The sequence below is a fragment of the Alosa sapidissima genome, chromosome 8 (genome assembly GCF_018492685.1).
Source record: "Alosa sapidissima isolate fAloSap1 chromosome 8, fAloSap1.pri, whole genome shotgun sequence".
Taxonomy (NCBI): domain Eukaryota; kingdom Metazoa; phylum Chordata; class Actinopteri; order Clupeiformes; family Clupeidae; genus Alosa; species Alosa sapidissima.
Window position 1 is genome coordinate 10,654,630 of NC_055964.1, and position 17,541 is coordinate 10,672,170.

General features: G+C 42.0%; 1 protein-coding gene across 1 annotated transcript in view; it reads left to right on the plus strand.

The window, feature by feature from the left end:
- The first annotated feature begins 341 nt into the window (after positions 1-341).
- Positions 342-17,541, plus strand: part of tmem8b (transmembrane protein 8B) — a 117,714-nt gene continuing 100,514 nt past the window's right edge. The window contains exon 1 of the mRNA XM_042100107.1: positions 342-479. Within this exon, the coding sequence (XP_041956041.1) occupies positions 395-479 (85 nt within the window). The 5' untranslated portion in view covers positions 342-394. The remainder of the gene's footprint in view (positions 480-17,541) is intronic.

Consider the following 17,541-nt stretch of genomic DNA (forward strand, 5'->3'; position numbering starts at 1 on the left):
ATAAAAACCACAAAAACACCCATCTTGCCTCCTGTGTTTTATTAAGCAATTTCTCATGTTTAGAGTTCCATTAATGTCAGATAGTCGTTTAGTTCACTTTTCCTTGAAACCCTAGGAGAGAGTCATCACGGTGCTTTTCTCTGAAACCTTTAGGCTACTTTCAGGCTACCTCTACATCTCTCCTAAAATGACAGCTTAAGCCTCCAATAACTTGTGCTCAAGCAGTCAGAGTGTCCAATCATAGAAGAGCAAGGAGGGGCCTTCTCGGAATAGTCCCTCAAAATGACGTCATGCGCGAACAGCTGGTCCTTTGCAATAACTGAAAATGTGGGCAAGCATAGTGATATAAAATCGCTTCCGTGCTCTCCGGAGGTAAACATTTCATATTATCACGATGTGGCGGCTGGAAGGCTTGCTGTCGCGGATGGGCCGCCTGCCGCTCCTGTTGCTTGTGTACACCTATCTGTGGTCTTTCGGAGGTGAGTCATTTAAACTGAGAGGTTAGAATGAAATGCCGATCGAGTTTTGATGCAGTGGAGCTGTTCTTTGTGGTGGTGCTGAAATACTTCGGACCACTCCAATAGACGGAATGCAGGACATCACTCCCATATCATTCTTGTTCTGCCTCCTTAACCGCATATGTTATAAAAGGCTGGTTGTCCTCTTTGACAACCATGTATCGTTTCAGCAAGGTCTTTTGATGGTGAATGCATAAAGCTTGTCTAAAACACGATAATTTACGCTGTAACTGCCCAGTCTATGGATGAAATAGGCTGCTGTTTTTCATCTTTAATTGATAACGACCGACTTAAAAAATTTACAATTAACATCACATTCTTTTATAGCCTACTCCATGATAAGAAACCATGACTAGTTTTCACAGAAGTAGCCTACAATGTTGCTGGAAAGTAAAACTGGTGTTTAAGAACGTGCATCCGTATACCTTAAAAACTGTTTTTGAGCTACAGTATAACTTGCCAAATGTAATTTGATGACCGTGTTCAAAAGCTTGACACATACAACTGCATTTATGTTAGACTACCAATCTCGTATACAGTTAGTTAGCCTATGTTTTCGTAGGAACGTGTAGCTCGCAAGAAACACAATATTGTATTTGACCCTTCTCACCTGTAAGTTTCTGTAGTTGTAATCTAGCATAGACTTGCTTGCGTGCAGTATTAAACTTCATTCAGTAGCTCAATAACACGCTCTCCATTATTTACTATTCAGAACAGTATGTTCACTGTTTGTTATTTCCTACGCTACTAAATATATGGCAAACGACACTGTCCACATTTTGTGGACAGTGGGTGTCTGTTCATTCGAGGAATATTATTCATGTCTCAGACAAAAGCACACCTCAAGTATCCTAACTGGTTTGACAGGTTACCGATGTTGACTGATGGATAGAGCATGTAGCGCGCTGTAGATCCTCATTGCATCAAGCACGCTTGTCATTTGGCTTAGCCTACATGAGGTGGACGTTACATACCATCAAGTTTATTCAATAAGAACACTAAAGGAAGTCCATCCATAATAAATCAGAAAGAGTCAATAAAATAGGTCGCTAGTAGCCAAACGTCGAATAAAATGGTTATGTGAGCCTGGATCTTGCTCGTTTATAGGGACTAGTTAACCGTCAAAGATCAATACAATTACATTTTGTTTTTGATTATTCATATGAGGCTTCTGATTTGTTTTTGTTTTTTATTTAGACAAGGAAGCATTATGTCAGTACTGAAATAGACATTCCCTGTATCTCCCTGTTAGAACATGTCAGAGTATGACTGTTGTCCTGGTGATACAGCTTTAGTTCATTTTGGTGGCTTTGACATCAATGGATATGGGAATGCATTGTGATGATAGAGGTGTGATGATAGAGGAGCTGTTGTGGTCAAATAGGTAACCTACAATTGCTCTCCAAAGTGAAACAATGGTGTGAGTGGAGACTGACTGAAATGTCCTAGGGAGGTGGAAGGTACAGGGTTACACAAGTACTTCAGTCCTTGAAGTTCTTTTAATCTACATATTTCTACGTCAGATCTAAGTGGAGCCGTTGTTGAGAAGGGTCTCATGGTGATGGTGAATGAATGATAATCAAGGTTGCAGTGCCTTTTGTTCAGTCTTCGCCTCTGAATGTGAACACCACTAGCATTACGGATACGGTGTTACAGGAGACGCGGCGGGTGAGAGAAAACAAAGCCACACAGTCACACATCACCCAGCCACATCCAATCGCCATTATTGATCACTGTATTGATAAGGGGCACATGCATGCAGATCCTCAGAGAGCAGAGACACTGTAGATAGATAGAGCTCTGGGGCCTCCAAAGGAAGTGCCATGCCGGCCACAGTTCAATGATGTGATCAAAACAACAAGAATCTGCTGTTTGTCTCGCATCTTTTTTTACTGTCTCTTCCATTCACTCTCTCTTCTTGTCTTTCTTAGAGAGGCTGACGTGGTGGAAGGAGCATGACTCCCGGTGTAGCCTATAGGTATTTTATTATCAGAACCCACCCGACTGTTATTGGCCTTCACATACAACCACTAGGTAGTTGTGTTGTGATAATCTGTAAGGGTTATTCTTCACAGTGCTTATGTGTATTGCGTATTTTTTGTGTTTATGCAAGAGAAATGTAATAGCTTCTGAATTCAGTACAAAGAGGATGTAGATGTATCAGTGTTTACACTCTGTGCTTAGTTGATTTGGAGTCGTTGAGCTGACCTGGGATCAATTGTCAGGGTGACCCTCTCCTTTGTTCTTTGTTGCAATCTTTTGCCACTTCAGAAAAAAGAAGAGCATTTGAAAGAAAATATATGTTTTTTTGTTTGCACAAAACACTCAGTGCTGCTTGTATGAATCCATTTTGCCGTGACATGAAATCGTCCGTGAAGAGATGCTTAGCACTAATCTGTGTCACATTGCATGACAGTCACCCACCTTAAGTGCTCTCTAGCAATTAAACTCCTTCATTTTTTCAGCTGGTTTAATTGTTTTTCCTTGACTATCTCCTGCAGAAATGCAGAAACATGTGTATGTCATGATTAAATGTAGGAACCTTGAGAGGAACTGTTGTATTGAGCTCTCTAAGCACAAGAAAATACTTGATATACAAAGCGAGGATTAGAAAGGTGGTGAATGGGTGAAAAAAAGAAAACGTGAATAAATGTTGAATGGCCTTGTAAGCCTTCACTTACACATTGAAGATCGCCTAGAATATAAAATAACAGTGAAATAGTGAGCCACAACCTGAACTTTTTCTCATGTGTTTCTGTAAAAGAACTAACATGTCTTGAACGAATGTCAGGCTTAATACACTTTGAACTTTTTGTCTATAGCCAGCAGTTCTTGCAAAACGGAGCCCAAAATGAATCCCAGGGAGCATATTCTAATGGATACTAATTCCTCTGAGCAAGGCTTAGTCACAGACCTCCCCTCACTCACATGTTCCCATCAAGCTGTTCATCAGAGGGCTATAGTAGATGCAGCCCCCTGTAGGACCCTGTCAGATCCTTTCTTTTCTGTAGAATGCACAGTTAGTGGTCAAAGTCAGTAGGTTGCTTTAGTTGGATTTCATGTATTTGTTCGGCCATGCTGACCTCTCGCCTGGTGTACGATATCCGGTGTGGGAGTGTGACGGTAAAGAGAATCTCACCATCCCCTAAAGTCGAATATTCTCCCATGACATCTATCGTTGATCCATTCAGATACAGAGCTGTGGCAGAAAGCCTTGGCGCGGTCGTAACCTCATCTCTGCAAGGCAATGAGATTTTGATCTAAATCACCAGAGTGTGAGATGAGAGTTTGGAAAAGTGCTGCAGCTCACTTTACATGCTGGTATGAACATTAACTCAAAGGTGATGAATGAGCTTTGTTGAATCACCTCAGGAGAGAATCTGCGAGCAGAAGAGATGTGAAAAGCCAAGGGGTGCGCCCTAAGAGGGACGAGAGGTGCTTTGACGAACAACGATGAACCTCGTCGTGCCCACAAGACTTTGACAGGCTTCAGATTGAGCTCTTTGATCTTTTAATGACTTGGCCTAGAAAGACACCACTCCAAAGTTTGCCAAATCTTTCTTTCTGACTTAGCATTTAGCCAGCCTGTTTGCTGATGGGCCATATGAATGTTTGAGTCACAGCCTGTGTGCTACAGATATACATGTTATGCTGATCTACAGGCACACTTAATGGTAGAAGTTCTGGGATAACCTCAGAAAATTCCAGAACAATTAGTACTGAGAGACATGTGAATCGAAGCGAATGGGAGAGAGTGCAGGGGTGGGATCCAGAAAGGACTACGGGGCGGAAATCGAACCCGGGTCGCCGGCGTATGGTGCAGGTGCCCCAGCCAGTTGCGCCACAGCTGGGGCCCTCAGAGACATTTTTTATGGTATTTTGTCATATCATCCTTTAACACATTTTGATTAGAAGGTGGTCAGTACTGAGTACTGAGGAACGCAGCACAGTGCAGTCAATAGAAGCAGTGTTTTGTTTGGCATAGTGTTTTCATCGGTGTGATTGCCACTGCTGCTACTGTCTGTGTGCACCCAGGGTAAGTCCCTGATTTTTCTTTTCAATTTTGAAATGCAAATTGGGAATCAATTAAAACAAAAGGGAGATGAACGGTGCCACAACAATCTCATCGATCTCATTTAGGGGCGCCATTACTTTGCACAACCTTGATCTCTGCTCCATCCATGAATGCTTGTCACGGACCCTCTGATTGATACAATGCCATCTCATAATTCAATATGCTGCTCGCCAAGCTGCTAATCTTGTATTCGCTTGGAGCTAATGGAAGCCTGCCTGTGTGGGATCTGGGCTCTCAATTATGGTCCTCCTAAGACCAAAGACAAAGCAAAAACAAAAGGAAACTAAATGAGCATTCCTCCGATCATCAATTTTTATCCATATTTACCTCAGAGACAGTTAATGACTTTATTTTAATTTGGCTCTGACCTGCAGTGCTAACCACACTGTTCATTGTCTTGGTGGACAAGAATATGTGCATTTTTGAGTCAGAATATGGGACAATGAGATTGTTCCTAATTCAGTAAACCAGATTCAGTAAACCAGATTTTGATGACACAAGCCTCTGTTTCTTTCAGAGAACTGAAACAGTGCAGGATCTTATCACCATTTAAAAGCCAATTTAATCCAACAAGGCCTAATTAAAACACAGGCGATGACACTTGAAATGTGGTGTAAATAGGCTGGCATTTTAATCAAATTTATTAATAATTAATTAGAGTAGAATAGATGGTATTTCTGTCAGAATGTATCCACTTCAACAGATATTGACACCACCCTAATGTCAGAGGGTCGTTGTTTGACAACAGGAACACAGTCAGTCATTAATTCATGAATACACTGAATACATAAGAGAAACTTTTCAGCTTTTATTCTGACAGCTTGAGCCTTACTGTTTACTTGCTCAGTTCCCTCCTGCCTTATATGCATCTGGCCTTTAATTATCCAAAGTCGACCACTTGTGAGATATCAAGTTATTTATTTATTATATTCAGTTCATTTTCATAATAGATAATAAAGGATTTATGTTTTGATATTGCCCAGGGTATCATTGCTGCCTAGCTAATTTCCTGCAGATACCCCTAAAAGGGAAATGTCTCTTATCAAACAATGTGTAACCTCAAGTTTACATCCCCAAATATTTTCATATTTTCATGAAGCTATTTCTGAGTTTTTCATTTATAATTTATTTGTTTATCATACGTGGTGTCTTTTACATAACCCTAGGAAATAAATATAACAGAAAAAAGGTGAGACAACACAATATCCTGACCATAAGCTTAACACACTAACGCAATAACTAAGTAGACTAATGGAATGGATGGGAATGGATTGTAATTTTCTCTGTAAGTCTTTTTCATAAACAGGAACTCACTTCAGTAATGCTCTGCCCAGGTTAATGTGCTGCCACCAGCACCATGTCCAGCAGGGCCCAGGGAAAGTGATGGCTGGACCCAGGGTCTGTAGAGCGGAAAAGTGTTCTTACTGCCAGCCGGACATTGATAGAATGCAGGACAGTGGACTCATAAGACCCGTATTAATCAAGATGCACGAGTCATTACTCAAGAGCACCAACGAGCACGAATCAATGAATCAAAGTTTAGGGAACCAGCTGCAAGGGAAACTTCTATTCGTTTATTTACTTAGCTATTGTCTTGTATGTGTATTTATTTATTTATTTTATAATAAATATATATATTATATATTTTATATAATATATATTTTGCAGAAGCTTTTCCAGCTCACTTTTTTTGCAGTGCTTTCAAAATATTTCTCCATAAATGACACACATCTACTCGTATATATATACTATCAATTGATGTGGTATCATGCTGAGTCAGATATCTAAACTGTGGAAAAGTGATGTTAGTGTGGAAAACAAGAAATGGCAGCTCTCATAAACGATGGGGAAAGGTGGAGAATATTAAGAGAGGACGATAAAGCGTAAGCTATCAAATCTGTGCGGAGCAGCAGTACTGGAATGTGAATTTGGAATAATCACTGTTTAGTGTGTCGTTTCCCCGCACAGATTCATTGCAGATGGGGAGAAGAGATTGTGGCTGTGTGTGTTGACACTTTTCTATCTCACATACAATTACATGCTGATTTCTCTGGTTGGTTGGGGAAAAATGTGATTCTCATGCTCTATGCAACTCCTTGCAAAATGAAAATACTCACATTGCTATAAGAAAGGCACAGTTTCACCCAAAACATGTCTAGAACATTAGACATCTCGTTGCACTGAAAACACAGTGCAAACATTAAAGATACTGTAGGTAATCCTGAGATGTAAATGTAAATTAGGTTTTTAGGCCAAGTATACAGTACTTGCGTATACAAGGAATTTGGTTTCTGCATAATTTATCCCATCCATGAATTAGTGAACACACAAAGCACACAGTGAGGTGAAGCACACTAACCCGGAGCAGTGAGCTTCTTGCTACAGCGGCGCTCGGGGAGCAGTGAGGGGTTAGGTGCCTTGCTCAAGGGCACTTCAGCCGTTCCCACTGGTCGGGCTCGACCTGGCAACCTTTCGGATCCAAGCCCGAAGCCCTAACCAGTAGGCCACGACTGCCCCTCGAGATCACAAATACAACTGATCTTCAATATGGTCTTGCATGGTAAGGCTGAAGATAATTGTTTCCTTATAGCATCCCTGAAATTAGGCAATTTGCTATTAGTCTCGAAGTACAGTAACACATTACTGAGCCGAGAGCCAAACAGGCCTGGCTGTTATTAGGGCCAGCAACTGTGCAGTGCGGGAGAAATACTTCCTGACAGACTCTTTCCAATAAAACTGGAAATATCACCATGCATGAACAATATGGGACAAACCCCACTGAAATGAATGACCAACTATGTTAATTCATTCACAGATGACCATGTGGCTGTGAGCTGAGGATCATGGGAAAATCTGTGACTGTGATCATGGGCATTCCGACTGATGTGCTGATAGATTGCAAATGCACTGTGCAGAGTCAAAACAGCTCTATACAGGTCCTAGGATTGAGGATTTAATGATTTCTATGGCGTAGGCGAGATAAAAATGCCTACCTTAAATAATGAGAATGACAGCACGAAAGCCACTTAATTGATGGCTGTGTAGCTGTGTTTGCTGTTAACGTGTTTGTCAATTTGACAGGATTACAACAAAGCTTTATTATAATGGCGTGAGAGGCTGTTCAAATAATCGGTTGTCATCGTCTGACCCTTCCTCAAAGGAGCAAACACGTTTTTTTTTTCTTTTAGCAGAAAGTGTGAGATAAAACTGGAACTACGACATCATGCAATGTTTGACAGGAAGCTAAATCAGCCCAGTGCAGCTGCCGTAGCAACACCTCATGGTGGGGGAGCAGTTCGATTTACTGGCTCTTTTTATTTATTAGTTTATTTATTCAGATTTGCTGTGTGTGCGCGTGTGGGATCGATCTGTGTGATTTACCACCATCAGTGACGCGTATACAGTACATTTTGAATTAGCGCACTAGACCTGGTTATGGGTTGTGCTGAAGAGCTTTGTGACGTTGGTTTGCATGTATGTATGTATGTATGTATGTTTGTGTGTGTGTGTGTGTTTGTGTGTGTGTGTGTGTGGGGGGGGGGGGGGGTTGCAATATGTTTGCAGTATGTGACAGCCTGTTTGTCGCTAGGTGGCTGAGCTTGTGGTGCGGGGCACTGGAGAGACTGGCACTCAGACCGAGCCCTCCATCTCCCACCTAGGAGTGGGGTGTCCCTCCTGCACTGGTGCCCCTGTGGAGTGGCCCTGGCACTGGGGGCTGTGGGCAGGTGGGGTGGTGAGGTGGCACTCACCCTGCTGCATCCGCTCTCTTACTAGCAGACCAGCTGGTGCTGGGAGGGGGTAGAGGGTTCCTAGGGTGTGTGTGTGTTCATGTGTGAATATGTGTGTGTGTGTGTGTGTCTGCATTGGTGTGTATGAGCATGTACTGTAGCACTGTGTATTTCTTTTTGTGTGTGTGTGTGTGGTGCATGTGTGTGTTTGTGTGTGTGTGTATGTGTGTGCACATGTGTATGTGTGTTTGTGTGTGACTACATGAGTGTGTCAGCATGTGTTTATATGTATTGTACATGTGTGTGTGTGTGTGTGTGTGTGTGTGTGTGTTCCCCTGCAGCCTTATTTATCTAGGCATTGACTTCATTACTTGGCTGAGAGTCTTCCCTGACCACAGGGCACGGAGGAGTTGGAAAAATCACAGCCGAGCTCATTTGGCAGCGATACGGATGCCACCGAATGTGGCACCACATTGGCATAAAAAAGGGCAACAATTCAGCCCAGTGCCTGTGCTTTACACTTAATTGTTTTAATTTCTCTTTTGTCTCTATCTTCCTGTCTGTGCCTTAAGCAGATGCTCTCATCCTATCAATTCCGACTGATGGTTTGCTGTGGTGTTGGAGTGGGACACACAGCCACCTTGGTTCTAAATTGGCTCACTGAATTTGTCAGTGATATTTAGCGGGGGAAAGCCATTAGCACAGGATTAGTTGCAGTCGGGGTAAGAGAATTCCCATCACTCTGGGTGCGCCAATGGAGTTATGGGAATCGGGGGACTGATGAGCATTAAGGTGGATCAGAGTTATTAGTGGCGCTAATCTAACTTCCTACTAATCCTACCTCAAAGTTTTTTTGTTTTTTTTTATGTGTTCTTTTTCCTTTTGAGGATTTTTTGAGATTACAGCATAGGGAAACTAGATGTACCGCAGAGCGGTACAAAATATGACCGCCGCCCAGTCCAGCACATTTTTTCCACAAAAAGAAATCACGCTGAAATGCCTATATGATTCTAACTGTCTCACTAAATTGCATTATCCACACTCAATTCTCACTGGTATCTGCTAGACAACAAGTACCAAAACATGATTAGTTCATAGATTTCACATGTAAAATTCATTTTATATAACCCCACCTCCATCTTGCCTGTTCATAATTCTGAGAAATTCTTCATTGTTTGTGTTATGTTTATGTTATGTGTGTGGGTGTGTGTGTGTGTGAGTGTGTGTGTGTGTGTGTGTGTGTGTGTGTGTGTGTGTGTGCATGCTTGTGTGTGTGCCTGCGTATGTGCGTTGTGTCTGTGCATGCAAGCGTACATATGTCTACTGTGTGAGTGTCATACGTATGATTACTGTGAATGTATGTGTGTGTGTGTGTATCTGTTTGTGCACATGTGTGCACATGAAATAGGTTAACATGACCCCTGGAGGCAAACATACGGAACAAAATGGTCATCCTAGGCCCTACAGTTCTCAAGATATTCACAGAGAGCTGTGTCTGCCCTACCCTCCTTTCGGGGGGTCCAGTTCAGCGTGGGGGCTACAGATCAAAACGAAAAAGAGATATTGTGATGAAAATACCTAATTTTTTGCTTTTTAATTTTTAACTAGGTGGCGCTATACATGAAATAAGTGGTAATGGGATGGGTTGACATGCCCCCTTAAGACCAACATACATAAAAAAGGTGGACCTCCTAGGCCCTACGGTTCTCGAGATATTCACAGAAAACTGTCTCCGGCCACCTACAGGCCAGTTGGGGTATAGTAACATAAATTAATTTATTGTGTGGCCCCCCATGAACGGAATTCCACAAAACTTACAGAGGGTGTCATAATGATCCTACACTTCCAATTTCGTGCAGTTTTGACTATGTTAGGTCACAGATACCTTCAATTACCACACCACATTTTTACTTTTTTGTGTTTAACTAGGTGGCGCTATACATGAAATGAGTGGTTATGGAATGGGTTGACATGGCCCCTTGAGATCAACATACAAACAAAAAAAATGGTCCTCCTAAACCCTACGGTTTTCGAGATATTCACAGAAAACTGTGTCTGCCCTACCCTCCTTTCGGGGGTCCAGTCCAGCGGGGGGGCTACAGATCAAAACGAAAAACGATGGTTCCATGCTATCCATGTGGGGTTACATGCCCACCAAGTTTCGTGTACCCCGGTCTTTCAGTGTCCCGGGAATCATTGATGGAAATTTGGGCATGCGAAAAAGAAAAAAAAAAAAAAAAAAAATCTGACTAAACCTATCGTAACTCCCCCTATTTCCACCGGTCCCGTATTTCCACCGTCTTGCGTGTATGTGTCACTTAATATCCATTTCTATACAAACCAAGACAGCGGACTCCTATAGAAACGCAACCACGCACAAAAATGACATTTTACCGTGACTCGAGGAGCTGTAAACAGTGTTGTAAGGCTGTGTGTACACAACCGCTTGGAGCTCCAGTGGAATTTTAATTTCACGATGAGAATTCTCGGTCTAACCGTCCATGTGCCGTTGAAACGGTGTAAATAGGCGACCCATCAGGCCAGCACTATAACTCCGAGCGTGGTAAACAAAATCGGATATTTCAGGCAGTAAATGCTCCCATTAAGAACCAAACCAGATTTTGTTCAAATCTACACAACTATGGCTACTGAAAAATGTAAGGTTCATTTAGTAAATGTTATTTTGAAGTGTTAAAAAACATCGTTGTTTTAGAATTTCTGAACAAAAGTGGTGATAATTGGGGGTGTTACGATATATGACCGCCGCTTCGCTGCGCGGCGGTCATAATAAGAAAATATGAAGCTCTATGGTTTCGGTAAAAACGGGTGACAGGCTGAAGTGTACCGAGAGAGAGAGAGAGAGAGAGAGAGAGAGAGAGAGAGAGGAGGGAGAGAGAGACAGAGAGAAGGAGAGAGACAGAGAAGGAGAGAGAGTTTCTAAGTTGAGCATAGAGGCTCAGTGATGTCTACCTCTAGGGGATGTGTAGGATGGTAGGATATAGGATGCAGAATTAGAAAATCACAGTTGAAGAGAGAGAAAAGAATAGGTGGCAAAATCGTGGACCCCATATATTTGCTTGTCAATATGGCCTGAAAATTAGAAACAGAAAAGCCCATTCCAGCGTTCATTTAAAATGAACTGCAAGCGTAGCAGCAAACTACATCCCAGTATTCCACTGTGAAGTTATATTATTAACTTAAACTAGCACAAACTGTTTGTAGATCAATAAATGGACCAGCACACAGGGACATACAAACCCCTCTGTGTATGCACAATAGCCCCCCATCTCGCTGTCTCTCTCTTTCTCTCTCTCTCTCTCTCTCTCACACACACACAATTTTTGAATAATGTGTTACTTTGATTCCCTGGCCTGAGGTGTCTTAATGGTTTTGTGATGAACAAAACAGATTGAGTTTGTGTGCTTCATTAACAGAGAGGAATGATCCAGCTGCTTTTGGGCACTTTTACTAAAACCTCCAGGACACAGCAGTGTATGGAGACGGACAAAAGACTTTTGTAGAGTGAGGGCAAACGAGAGAAGAGGCACGGGCAGTGGAGAGAGAAAGTATGTGATAGAAACAGATAGAACAGAGAGATAGAGAGAGAGAGAGAGAATGGGGAAGAGAGAGAAGGAAAGGAGAGAGAGGGGAAGAGAGGAAGAGGGAGAGAGAGAGAGAATGAGAGAGGGAGCAAAGGGTGGTACTCTGAGAGGCTGACAGCTGCTTTGCCTTTGGCCATGCAGAACCGCGAGCTTTGCAGAGGAGTCCTGGAACGACGACTCGGTCTGACAGACAAAAGCCATAGACACAGGCAGAGGGACAGAGGCCGGCTGGGGAGACAGAGGGAGAGAGAAAAAGAGAGAGAGAGAGAGAGAGAGGGGGGAAGAGAGATAAAGAGAGAGAGAGAGGGAAGAGGGAGAAACAGGGGAAGAGGGAGAAATTGGAAGAGAAAGCAAAGAGACACACAGAAGGAGGGGAGTGTGGATGTAGGTAGAGAAGAGGGGAAGAGAGAGAGAGGTGAGAGTTTCTTACTGGGTAACAAACAAAATCAAAACTTAGTCAAACTTTCCCCCCAAAATCCTGTCTGATGATGGACCTAGTTTAATACTTTAATACCTGATTGCCAATATGAATACAGATCACACAGACACACACAAACAGCAGAATCACACATAAACAAAAACGCACACAGACACACACACGCATGCACAGACACACACACACACACACACACACACACACACACACACACACACACACACACACACACACACACACACGCACACACACACACACACACAGAACTCAGTTGTGCAACGTGGGCAGGAGCTGGCTTTGAAGCTGGGGGATCGGGCTGTTGGCTCATCTGCCATAGTCATGTCATGGCAAGCGCTCAGCACAGAGCCGGCCTTTGATTTCACTAAATGCATTCTTAATGCATAGTGGCAAAGCAAGTCTTGCAAAGGATAACGCAGCAGATATGTATATATATATATATATTTATATATGTATATATATTTATATATATATAGTTAGAATATTTCTTTAATGGTATCACACTATTTGTGGAGCAAGGATTTCCCCCCCACTGTTTTTGTGGATTTCTTTTCCTTCCCAAAGTCTTCACTTTCTCAAAATACCAAACTCAATTTGAAACAGTTTCTCCAACAGCAAGTATTCATCCAAGTTTGCTGAGAGCATCTTGCAAATTTCACACTCCTCATCAGGCTGTTGTAGCTGCTGCTGTTAGTTATTTGTCATGTAATTTGTCCAGGATAGATGTCCTTGTGGAGGCAGTAATGGCAGTGATTACAGTACTACCACACATTTATTTCCCAGTGGCAGTGCAGATGGGTGCGACACACACCCAAAGTTGTACACTCTCAATACAGTGCCGGTCACTTGCTCGCCTGTGTCACTTTCAATGACTGATTGGGTCTCTCTAAATGTTGGTTGCTGCCATGGGGGGAACCACAGGCTGTTTGTGTTCCAGCCTGTGGATCCAGACATCATCAGCCAGGGCCTAGCATGTGTGTGTTTGTGTGAGTGTGTGTGTGTGTGTGTGTGTGTGTGTGTGTGTGAGTGTGTGTGTGTGTGTATGTGTGTCTGTGTGTTTGTGTGTGAAGAGTGTTTGCTGATTGTTTGATGGTGGCTTCCATGCGCAGCAGATGATGCCTTTAATGATTAATGTGGCCCAGCAGCCACCCAGGGAGAAAGAGCTTCAGCATGAAAGGACCTGCAAGCCCCCAAAGGAAAATACACCTGTGTCATGAAAAGGGAGAGAGAGAGAGACAGAGAGAGAGAGAGAGGGATAGAGAGGTGTAAATAAACTGATAGAATGCAAGAGGTTTATAGAGAAGAAGAAGAAGAAGAAGGGAGGGAATGCAGTAGGGATGGGGAAGAGGAGAGGAAGAGAGAGGGATACATTGAGAAAACAAGAGAAAGATATAGAGAAAGAGAGAGAGAGAAAGACAGAGAGATAGAGAGTAGGTAAATGGAGGTACAGAGGGGTACACAGAAATAGAGAGAAAGAACGCAGTAATTATTGAGGGCTTATTGCCTCATTCCCTCATGGCATTTACCTGCAAAATGATAGAGTGTAAAGGCCGGCGTGTGTGTAAGTGTGTAGCTTAAGAGGTTTTCACATCGCCATATTTTTGCTTAGCAATGTGGCTTCCGCTCATTGTCGGGATAATTAACAGTCATTTAGTACATTCCTTTAGAGAGCTTTGGAGCACTTAAGAGCTACCTTCAACCCATTAGTACATGTCACATTGCAGCAGGCATTTTGACTGAAGTGTTGACAGATCTCAGCTGCACTGGACATAAAAGATAGGGGGAGCATGGGATATCAAGGCATGTATAGCACAAGTGTTTATGATATTTTACTGTAAAATACCAAATAAACACCTTAACTGGATGGCAAAGAAAAACACACACACACACACACACACACACACACACATAGTCCTCTCACATGCCTGTCATCATGATGCTGTGTTTGGCAAACACACACACACACACACATCACACAGCAATTACAATGCATTAGATAACTAGATGTACCGCAGAGCGGTACAAAATATGACCGCCGCCCATTCCGGCACATTTTTTCCACAAAAATAAGTCACACTTGGCAAATTGTGTTCATTTCCTCCTTTGTTCCTGCTTAGCTTCAGTAATTTAGCAAAGTCAGGGTATCTGCTGGTCTGGCTGCTGGCTAAAAACAAAAGGTGAAAGACATATATGATTCTAACTGTCTCACTGAATTGCATTATGCACACTCAATTCTCACTGGTATCTGCTAGACAACAAGTACCAAAACATGATTAGTTAGTGTGTGTGTGTGTGTGTGTGTGTGTATGCGTGCATGCATGTGCTTGTGGATGTGCCTGTGTGTGTGCATGTGCATGCACGCATACATCTACTGTGTGTGTATGTGGCATACGTATGATTACTGTGAATGTATGTGTGTGAATATCTGTTTATGCACATGTGTGCATATGGAATTGGTTAACATGACCCCTGGAGGCAAACATACGCAAAAAATTGGTCATCCTAGGCCCTACGGTTCTCAAGATATTCACAGAAAACTCTATTGGTGTACGGTCATCAAATGTACACATAAATTATTTTATTGTATGACCCCCCATGAATGAAAGTTCACGAAACTTGGCATGCATTCAGAGGGTGTCATAATGATCCTACACTTCCAATTTCGTGCAGTTTTGACCATGTTAGGTCACAGATACCTGCAATTCAATTTTACTTTTTTGTTTTTAACTAGGTGGCGCTATACATAAAATGAGTGGTTATGGAATGGGTTGACATGGTCCCTTAAGATCAACATACAAAAAAAAGGTGGTCCTCCTAAACCCTACGGTTCTCGAGATATTCACAGAAAACTGTGTCTGCCCTACCTTCCTTTCGGGGGGTCCAGTCCAGCGGGGGGGCTACAGATGAAAGCGAAAAATGATGGTTCCATGCTATCCATGTGGGGGTACATGCCCACCAAGTTTCGTGTACCCCGGTCTTTCAGTGTGCCGGGAATCCTTGACGGAAATTTGGCCGTGTGAAAAATAAAAAATAAATAAAAAATCTGACTAAACCTATATGACCGCCGCTTTGCTGTGCGGCGGTCAAAATAAATAATCCACTGAGTTATCCACTATGATAAATGAATGAAAAATTAAACTAGCAAATAAATAAAATAAAAAGAAAAAATAAAAATAAAAAATAAAAAGAATTAACCACATTTATTCTGGTTTAATACAGCATCAGTCTGTGTGACGAGGTCCTGCTCAGTAATCGTAATGCATGTTGATGCTGTTTTTTCTCTGCAAGACGTTGTAACGTTTTCCACATTGTCTAATTCACTTTGATTGCCCAACTGATATTAACCACAACCTTTGCAGTCGCTGAATGCAACTATATGCTCATACCAGGACCAAGTGTGTCTGTCTCTCAAATTTGTATTTCTCCAAAGTTGTAAACACCCACCTGAGTAAATGTTATTATTAAAGGCTTGTCAAAGACAACCTGCACACCCAAGAGCTCCCATTCACAGTGTTTATTAGTGATGTTTTTGAGCCGTGCGACTCTTCCTCAGACATCACTAATAAACACTGTGAATGGGAGTTCTTTGGTGTGCGGGTTGTCTTTGACTTCCTTGGATATTGGTATATAAGATCCTTCAGTCAGCCATCCAAAACTGGCCTTGGGGTGTATGTTACCTTGTATTGCCTCATTATTAAAGGCTTGGGCATCAATTTCCTTTAGAGGCGGCCTGTGGACCATCTAAAGGCCAACAATCTCCATGGCTGGAATTTACTCCCTGTCTCTGCCCTCTAGGTTCTGTCAGGAGCAAAATGCTGAACGACAGAGACAAGGCCTCAATTTGGCAAGAGCTAATGTTCTGACAAAGCCCTCTATTCTTTCTGTATCTATTTGTTATTTTGTCTTTTGTGTGATCATGAGGCATTGTACACATTCTCCATTGTGATGACATACTGGGGACCATTTAATTATTTTTTTGGGAGGTTGAAAGTGTTCCAGAATCTTTTTTACTTTCATGAATTCCAGAGATTGAAATGTGACATGTGGCTTTTGTTTGTCTACTTGAAGGAGAGGTGGTCTTTGGGAGAAGATGCAAATTTGTTTGTGCAAGTAAGACATAAATTAATAAATTATTGACACATGTTCCATATTGAATTCATCCTCGTAGTCGTTGTTGTGAAAGGAACAAGCTTTGGACAGACTGGCTTGTATTTCTCTCATTCTCCCAATACCACCGTGAGACATTTACAAATGGAACAGGCATCTACCCAGATAGGTTGATAAAACATGGCCTTACTGTAACATAACATGACATTAAACACAAAAACATAACATAACATAACATAACATAACATAACATAACATAACATAACATAACATAACATGACCTGACATCAAAGATGTGTGATTATCTTACCTGTAGCTTAGCTGGTGCATTACTGAGGTCTCTAAAGACAATTTTGGACTTGCAGGTGCTTTCTGTTGTTTCCCATTTCCACAGAATGTAATACGAATGTAGTGCATTTTTATGGACTATTTTTTATTCATAGCACAAAGCAGCATAAAGTTAATGAGGTCAGTGTGCCTGAAACTCCTGTACAGATGGCCCATTTAAAGCTGTGTGATTCAGGCTTAATGGTTTATAAAAATATGTCCAAAAACTCTCTCTTTGAATGCATTGATATTAAAACAGACAAACACTTTTTCTCAAGGTCTTTTGGCACACAGTGATATCTCACAGCACTTTCAATGCCCCCCCCCCCCACCACCACCTTTGACTGTGTCCACTGTCCCCCCTTTGTTCTACCATTTGTGCCTGTATGTGTGCACTCAAATTCTGTACAGTTGCTTTGGGAATTCATCCCCTATGGTCAAAGTCAAAGTCAAAGTCAAAGTCTGCTTTATTGTCAATTTCTTCACATGTCAAGACATACAAAGAGATCGAAATTACGTTTCCCACTATCCCACGGTGGAGACAAGACATATTTTACCAATTAGATCCACAGACAAACATAACATTCAAGTAAACAATATAAAAAGTAAAAATAAGAAGGCACATACAATGAAGAAAATAAGAGCAGCAAAATTTGAGTTGAAAATGTGCAATTGTGCATACAGTAGACAGTCAATATAATAGTACAAAAGTCAGGCCAATAAATTGCTG